Source organism: Salvelinus namaycush, chromosome 32 (assembly GCF_016432855.1).
Source record: "Salvelinus namaycush isolate Seneca chromosome 32, SaNama_1.0, whole genome shotgun sequence".
Classification (NCBI taxonomy): domain Eukaryota; kingdom Metazoa; phylum Chordata; class Actinopteri; order Salmoniformes; family Salmonidae; genus Salvelinus; species Salvelinus namaycush.
In genome coordinates, this window is record NC_052338.1 from 7,241,613 (window position 1) to 7,250,338 (window position 8,726).

The 8,726-nt window shown below is 41.7% G+C and overlaps 1 protein-coding gene across 3 annotated transcripts; it reads right to left on the reverse strand.

The window, feature by feature from the left end:
- Positions 1-1,281: 1,281 nt before the first annotated feature.
- Positions 1,282-7,064, reverse strand: LOC120027299 (inhibitor of growth protein 4-like). Of its 3 annotated transcripts, none has more exons than XR_005473280.1 (8): positions 7,001-7,064; positions 6,388-6,459; positions 6,051-6,217; positions 5,636-5,750; positions 5,223-5,334; positions 3,263-3,407; positions 2,719-3,140; positions 1,282-2,565 (listed from the first exon to the last, which is right to left on the reverse strand). XR_005473280.1 is itself a non-coding variant. In XM_038972219.1 (8 exons), exons 1-8 carry the CDS (start codon positions 7,035-7,037, stop codon positions 2,526-2,528), a joined length of 750 nt encoding a protein of 249 aa, XP_038828147.1. In that variant the 5' UTR covers positions 7,038-7,064; the 3' UTR covers positions 1,282-2,525. The 3 variants fall into 3 exon arrangements, 2 of the variants coding, with proteins under 2 accessions (XP_038828147.1, XP_038828148.1); XM_038972219.1 differs by having other exon boundaries at positions 2,719-2,780; XM_038972220.1 differs by lacking the exon at positions 7,001-7,064 and having other exon boundaries at positions 2,719-2,780; positions 6,336-6,453.
- Positions 7,065-8,726: the final 1,662 nt, after the last annotated feature.

The window sequence follows — 8,726 nt, forward strand, 5'->3', positions numbered from 1 at the left end:
CATACACTACTGGTCAAAAGGTTTAGAACACCTACTCCTTCAAGGGTCTACATTGTAGAATAATAGTGAAGACATCAAAACTATGAAATAACGCAAGGAATCATGTAGTAACCAAAAAAGTGGTAAATCAATCAAAAAATATTCTATATTTGAGATTCTTCAAATAACCACCCTTTGCCTTGATGACAGCTTTGGACACGCTTGGCATTCTCTCAACCAGCTTCACCTGGAATGCTTTTCCAACATCCCAAACCATCTCAATTTGGTTGAGGTCGGGGGATTGTGGAGGCCAGGTCATCTGATGCAGCACTCCATCACTCCCCTTCTTGATAAAATAGCCCTTACACAGCCTGAAGATGTGTTGGGTCATTGTCCTGTTGAAAAACAAATGATAGTCCCACTAAGTCTAAGCCAGATGGGATGGCGTATCGCTGCAGAATACTGTGGTAGCCATGCTGGTTAAGTGTGCCAAGAATTCTAAATAAGTCACAGACTGTGTCAGCAGCAAAGCACCCCCACACCATAACACCATGAAGAACGGGGGAGGAGGTGTTATGGTGTGGGGGTACCTACGCATTAGTGTCTGGAACTCTGGTGTCGCATCCTTCCAAAATTCTTCCACGAGAAATTTAATAATTTAATCCACTCGTGCCTAGTGGATGGTGGTATAGCCATTGTAGCCAAAATAATGGGCAACTGGGCCTGCCCAGCATTTTTATACATGACCCTATGCATGATGGAATGTTACTTGCTTAGGAATTTCTCAGAAACATCTGTGTGGAAGCACCTGCTTTCAATATACTTCGTATCCCTCATTCACTCGTGTTTCCTTTATTTTGGCACATGTATTTTATATGATTCACTAGTGTCATATGAAAAAGGGAAGACAGACACCTTCTGGAATTTTGGAAAGCACAGGACATGATAGAGCAGTGATGAGACTTTTAGCCGGATTGAACACTGCACTGGAGTGGGGGTGATGGGGTTTGAAATAGTACGGGGATTTTACACTTAGGGAATGGGCCAGCTGTGTACAATGTTGGAATTATGAAGTTATTTGATGTCTACCAAAATAACAGTGGGTAGAAGGAAAGAACATCTTAGAGTGATAAACTATTGGAGGACTTCAGATTGATATTCTGTCAATACTATCCATGCAAAGATGTGTCTATCTTTCTTAGACATCTCGCACATTGGGCCAAAAAAATATTACAGGCAGGAAATACAGCAGGAATACACATGCTAAGCTAATGAGAATAGAGCAACTTCTAGAAACAAATGTCACTTTACTATTTTTTTTAAAGCTTTATTGCTTAATGGAAAAACACCAAACAGCACCCAATGTTTCAGTACAGTATTCAATTACACTTTGAATACAAAAAGTAAATGTCAACAAAATACATTTTCATTAGTTTAACTTGAAATAATATTCTTGAGGCACCAGTCAAAACCTACTGAGCAAAGTATCAAGTAACTCTGATACTTTTAAGCATATTTAAATTGTTATTCTTACAGTAATGATCAATAAGGCTCTTCATAAACACAGCCAGTCAAAGATATGCCTCTCCATAATAGAAATATACAGGACATTGTTGAATGATGTGAGTTGGGGCCTATCAAAATGTCCATATATATTTCAAAGTGTTAGCATTTAGATTCCTTTAAGCAATTCCATTTCCAGCGCACTCATTTTGTGCAAACAACCTGCAATTCAGGTCATTGCTGTTTAAGTGAATGTGCGAGAGAAATTCTGTCCAGTTTGCTTCCGACTGCATTCTGAACTAGGACATCTAGATCTGTATATTCTCATTGAGTCAAATCTATCAACTAAATCAATGACTCTGCTTAATCAACAAATGTTCTGTCCCCCAAAAGTCTGATATGGAAATAACCAGGGGTGAATTAAGAGAACAGATGGAAAATAAAAGAGTTAACATGTGATCTGCGTGTATCAGGGCTGAATAGTGTTCAGTATAAAAGCATCCAGTAGGAGTCGCTGTTACAGTCTGTCATGAAGCAACCGAGTGGCTGAGAGCCATATAGAACCACCGGCTGTAAAATAAGGGTATACGTCCCTGTATTACTCTGCATATTAAAGCATTAAAGCAACCGCCAAAAAAAGTTCCAAAATAAAATGCAACATAATAGTCATGATTGGGGAACGTCTGTAACTTCACCTCTGCCAAATGTCCTTCATTGCTTCTTTCTGTTTAGCAAAGAGAATTATACAGGATAACAGACCGGAAGGACCCTAATACTGGGGGGGGGGGGGGTCGTATTCATTAGACACTGAACTGAAGAATATGGACTGATACAGGGAAGGGGCTACTCTGGACTTGTCCAATAGGAAATGCTCATTTTGGTTTTGCGTTTGAAAACAATTTGCGACGGTGTGACCTATTAAACATGACCCTGCGGAGTCCATGTTAGGATTTATGGAGGGTTTCCCCATGTTCCAATACAAACACTGAACCCTCCTTTGTAAACTCTAGCGTTATGATTGTTGGTTATGATTGTCTCTGGGTTCATTTTTTCTTCCTCTCCTGAGTACACCTTGGACAGTACCTGGGCGTAAGAAATGATAGAGAGGAAAAGAGAAAAGAAAGGGTGAGAGATAAATGGTGGTATGTTCAGGGTCTTGATCTCTTCCATGTTATAGGTGAAAAATCCATATTTTCCAATCCTAAATTCCTGATTTCCATCTCTTCCTTGACTTACCATTTTCCTCTGGGTTTTGTTGTCAGCCCCACGCAGGCGAAGTGGAACCACTCAATGGAGCACTGCAATGAGTCCAACACAATACATTCTGCTTAGTATTCCATTAGTGCCGGGAGAGACTTTTATAATGCTTTACTGCCCTCTAGTGGGCCAAAAGGAACTAGTCTTTATTTAGGTTTTACTTAATTCATCTTTGATTGAAGTGCCAAAAATTCCAAAGCCATCGCTCATTTCTAAACACTATTTTATAAATCAGACTTTTAGGTAAAATCACGCATTCATGTCAATGTGGTATTTTTTGTAGGAACATTCTAGTGCCCAGATAACAGGTTAGGATTTGGATCATAGTGAATAGTTGACCCAATCAGGGTTGGGGTTCATTTCAATTCCGTCATCTCAGGACGTGATGTCATTGCTTCTCTCTATGAGAAAAAAAGGGAATTGGAATGTCAGTTTCCTTCCTGAATTGAAAGAACTGACCTCAACTCTGGACCTAGTGCTCATGTACCACTAGATCGTCACTGGCAGAAAGCTGTGGACTCACGTCTGTGTTGTCACAGCCGATCATCTCTCCGTAGGACACTTGGTGACACAGGCAGTAGGTGGGCTCGTTGGGGTCCACGGGCATGTCCAGCACGTCCGAGGGGTGGACGTTCCCAAAGTTCACTGTAGGGGCTGTGAACTCAGGCCTAAGGACAACAAGGGAGGACAATGGGGATGAATACTGAGAGGAAGAGATGTACTGCATCAGAAGCTGCTGCAAGATACGGAGTGAGAGAATGAGAGAAGACCAGAACAGCACATTTCGGGTTAGGTTCACGGGAGTTATTTGAGTGGAGATGAAAATGAGCTGTCTTGATTATATCTGGTACAAAGTAGTGATGCACTGATATGACATTTTTGGCCCGATACCGATAACCGATATTTAAAATTTTAGCGGCCTTTTAAGCATTCTAGTACAGCGTCGTCCAGGCCGTCATTGTCATTAAGAATTTGTTCTTAACTGACTTGCCCAGTTAAATAAAGGTTACACACCACACTGACCAAAAAGTTATTTTGTTGGTATTTACGTAGGTAAATGTAAAACATAATCATAATCAAAACCTATTTATTTTAAAATCTATTTTTCCTTTATTTAACTAGGCAAGTCAGTTAAGAACAAATTCTTATTTTCAATGACGGCCTAGGAACAGTTAGTTAACTGCCTTGTTCAGGGGAACAACAACAGATTTTTACCTTGTCAGCTCGGGGATTCGATCTTCCAACCTTTCGGTAACAAGTCCAACGCTCTAACCACTAGGCTACCTGCCGCCCATGTTTTGTTGTTCAGTAGTTTCATTCTCTACCAGGATTTCTATGGAACGCCGTTGGGGTCTTTGCGTGTCAACAAAAGATATATGTCAAGTGTCAACTAAGTGTGCAAATTGGACTTTGCGGCTAGCCTTCAAAAATAAAATATGGCATATTTCTACTATTTGTATTCATTTGCAACACTGTCAACAACATACTTTTATTTTGAAGGCAAACCGCAAATTTCACTATTGTGCCTAATCCTTATTGTGGCTAGCTTCACAACACATAACCCGGTCTAGCCAGATGAAGCTACCTGGCTGCTTATAACATTAGCTTTGGGCAACAGGGTTAAGTAGCTGGCTAGCCATTTATTTTCATGGAACTGAAGTTCAAGTTCAATAGGCCAACAACAAGTGGCAACCTAGCTAATACTTAGTCACAAGGATTCCTAAATCATTGTTAAGAATAATGAAAATGACTGCAGTTTCTACTGGTCATTGTTTTCAGGCTGGTTGTATTGGTGCTAGCTATGTACCAAGCTAAAGCTAGCTACCCCAGAAGTTGCGGTCGAACAAATAATGCTTTATTACCAACGCGGTATTGTAAACACATCGTTTGTGGCCGGTGTTTGCAGACTTTATTGTCCAGCTTTGACAGTGCTACTGTATCTTTTATGACACACAAAGACCCAAACGGCATTCCATAGTATGTATGTCGTGAAGCTAATTGCAGTGACGCCATTACTGTATAACTCCGGTAGGGCAACATCTGAAAAATAGCGCACTTGGTAGTGTGTACCGGTGCTCGACCAGTCGGCGAAAGCCAACATCAACCACGACAGAGAACGGTTGATTGTCAAGGCCAATGAATTCCATTATCTTGGCTTTAATGGATTTCGCCTTTGAGTTGTCTCGCTGAAATTTTGTTACTCTTTCAAATGACCGCTCGATCCACACAGCAGACATTGTGTGGGCTAGGTTAGGAATGCTGTGTTGAACGTGTAGCGCTACATTTTACATGGCGTTATTACATCACGTACCTACGTTATATAGGTATGCACGGTAGCTTTGACATCGGTTATTAACATCGGGCCCATACCGATGTTGGCATTTTTTAGCTAATATCGTTCGATTCCAATATGTTCACCGATGTATCGTGCATCCCTAGTACAAAGCATCAGCCTATGAAACGTATGTTTTAAGTGTACATACGCTTGTGTTAGTTTGACTTTCTTCTGTCCGCTTTTGGGGCTGCAGTCGTCGTCTGACTTCACCTTTAACCTTGTGCGAGCCACCTTCTTCTCTTTTGGCCCCCTGAGCTCACCTGAAAAAAGACAAAACTCTTTAGGCTATGGTCACATTTGGAGCTTACCTGGGTTGTTTATTAAGCACCAAACAGAAGAAAATAGACTAATAAAATAAATAAGGAGGGACTCCCTGGACTTAAGAATGAGCAAAAGTTTGTTTTTGCTAAAATGTTTTCCATTGCATGCCATAATGAACATGGCCCAATTCACAGCTATCTATAGGGTTGAACGTCAATGAGACAACACTAAAAAGTCACATTTGGGTTGAAGGGACAAAATTGAATGAAAATGAGCACAAAGTGTCTGAACAGAACTTACTCTTGATTCCCTTACTGGAGGTTGAGTCATAGTCTGTGCTCTCAATCTTTTTCTCCTTCAGGTCTGCCTCGAAGCGGGCCAGGTCTGTGTCCAGCCTGCGAATGTGTTTGTCCACCTGAGGGTCACAATGAATAACAGGACACTGACTGAGACATTACATGTAGAAATGACGGACATCTCAACTTGCCTAGGCTAACTATTCACAGTCGAAGCAGAAAGTAGTCAACATTTCCATTTCCAGCTGCATCAAACATGCTAATTGAGAATATAACACACATTTCACTATGTAAGGCTTACCTGCAACCTGAGGTAACCCTCTCTCCAAAGAGCACCTTTCCTTTCCTCATTACTAGTATGGACCCCAAGCAGCGCTTCTATTCCCATTCTACTGTATCCATCTTAAGGTCCTACTCACCATCTCATAGGTCTGCATGGCCAGTTGGACCTTATCATCTCCAAACTCTTTACACTTGCCATATGACTGCTGGATCTGCCGGAGCAGGGAGAGCTTCTGCTCAGAGGAGAGGGTGTGTGTGTTTGATGTGTACTCACGAGCCAAAGAGTCTATCTGCCCTTTCAGATCTGAGAGAAAGAGATTAATTCATTTATAGTAAATTGTGGGTACAACCATCACATGGGCTACATGCACACTGACTTCTGACTTTAGCCTAGACACTCTGGATAAGTGTTTTCTATTTACCTGTTATGATAACAGCAACAATCATAATATCAGATCTGTGTGAGAGTCTCACCCTCTGTCCGTGTGTCCAGGTCTCTCATAAGAGTGAAATTCCTCTGTAGCTCAAACGGCAGATTTTCTATACCTAGAAAAACAAGGTTGTACAGTGTATCACGTTATATACCGGTTCCAAATCAAATACACCAGTATCATCAGTGTCAGTGGGCTGCAACATTGCTAGTTTCTTGTGTGTGTTAGGTAACGTTACTAAAACTGTCAATGCTGGTCTATAAATATGTATAACTGTTATTACGTAAACGTGAGGATAGCACTGAATAGAACCCTACGATACAACAAAGTCATTTAGAATCGATCAAGAACGGTATAATTATGCACCACTTTGTTAGCTGGCCATCTAGCTAACTTGGGTTGCAGGCGCGCTAACTTAGCTAACGTAAGTTAGCTTTCTCGCGTGCTCTTTGTCCCTTGCTCTGGGCTTTTTTATGTAGTAAAGTTAGCTGAACCAGTAACTGGGCTTCTTGTCTCCTCAAGCCCTGGTACTGGTTCTGGGAGTAGCTATGCGTGCATGTAAAACAAAAATACACAAACAAATTCCATTACACAATATTTTTGTAGGATTCTACATTATTTCATGAATAAAACATAAAAAATGAAAACTATCTTACTGTCAAGGTAATGTTCTAAATACATTCCCGCCGCCATCTTGAAAATAATAAACAAAGGGTTCTCTGGTCTTCTTCTTTTATGAGGTTTAACGGCGGTTGGCATCCAATTTGTTGCATTACCGCCACCTACGAGACTGGAGTACAACTCCCTTATAATTTGCTTCGAAAATAAAAATGTACTAAATAAATACCCTACCATCTAACACTACACTCACTAATTTCAAAATGATATAAAATAAAATTAACACCACCCTACTCCACTGATTAAATGTATTTATTCCTACCTCATGCTATCACACACTGTAACTGTGTGCCTCCCGGGTGGCGCAGTGGTCTAGGGCACTGCATCGCAGTGCTAGCTGCGCCACCAGAGTCTCTGGGTTCGCGCCCAGGCTGGGCTGGGTTCGCGCCCAGGCTCTGTCGCAGCCGGCCGCAACCGGGAGGTCCGTGGGGCGACGCACAATTGGCATAGCGTCGTCCGGGTTAGGGAGGGTTTGGCCGGTAGGGGTATCCTTGTCTCAGTATGTAAAAAAAAAATGTAATAAAATGTACTGTAAGTTGCTCTGGATAAGAGCGTCTGCTAAATGACTAAAATGTAAAATGTAACTCTTCTGCTGTCAAGTCTCGCACACCCAAATACCTCTCTGCAGCTGCCACCACAACCTCAATTTTCTGCGACTTCCATTCCATCCCTGCAGTACAGTCGATAACCATTGTTATAAATGCTAAAAAATCAAATGTTAATGAAACTTATCACTCTTTGGTCTATCCCTCTGTACTGGTATATTTCTACTACTCTCACCACTCCTCCCCCTTAACCCATCTTCCTCTACTTTCTTCACTGCCTCAGCATATGACAACTTCTGCCTTACTCTAACCCTGGAAACCTCAACCTGCCTCTCTCGCACGGGACATTTTTGATCCCCAGCTCCATGGGCACCCCTACAATTAACACATTCCACTACTTTCCCCAATGCTACACATTCCTTTGTTTCATCCCCTTCTGCACATTTCTCACACCTTGGACCCTCGCTCCTACACACTGCTGCCACATGTCCATAAGCTTGACACCTGTAACATCTTAATGTATTCGGCACATACGGTCGTATCCTAACTTCACTTTGTCAGGCAAAGACTCTACTTCAAAACTCAAAAGAACAGACAATGTTCTGTTCCCCACTCTCGCCACCCTGTCTGCGTCGCATCAAATGACGAGAATCACATACACCGGGAATCTTTCCCCTCAGCTGATCAACGTTTATATCTACTGCTACCCCAGTTATCACTCCTTTCATTGGTGCCCTTTTCTTGAGAACAAAACAATTCACTTTTCTTGCTCACATTCATTTTATTCCGAGCTCATTCTCCCTCTGACCAACAGAAACACAAACAATTATCACTAGATCACATTACCCAACAATTTTTTCACCCACCGTGAAACCACAAATGGATCAGCCAAAAGGCAAGAGTCCACTTTTTCCATAAACTTCACTCCTACTGTCACAGACTCATCTTTTTCCTGATCCTCGGTGCATACCTCGGTCTCTGATAACTTCACCACACCTGCCACCTCCGATACTTCACCCTCATTCACTTCCATTTCTCCTCCTGTCTTCAGCTCCCTCTGCTTACACTTTCTAACGTTCTTCTTTAACAAACCATCTCCCCTTTTCCACCATTTTTATCTGACTCAAGCTCACCCTCTTCTTCCCTCTCTCTCTTAGAC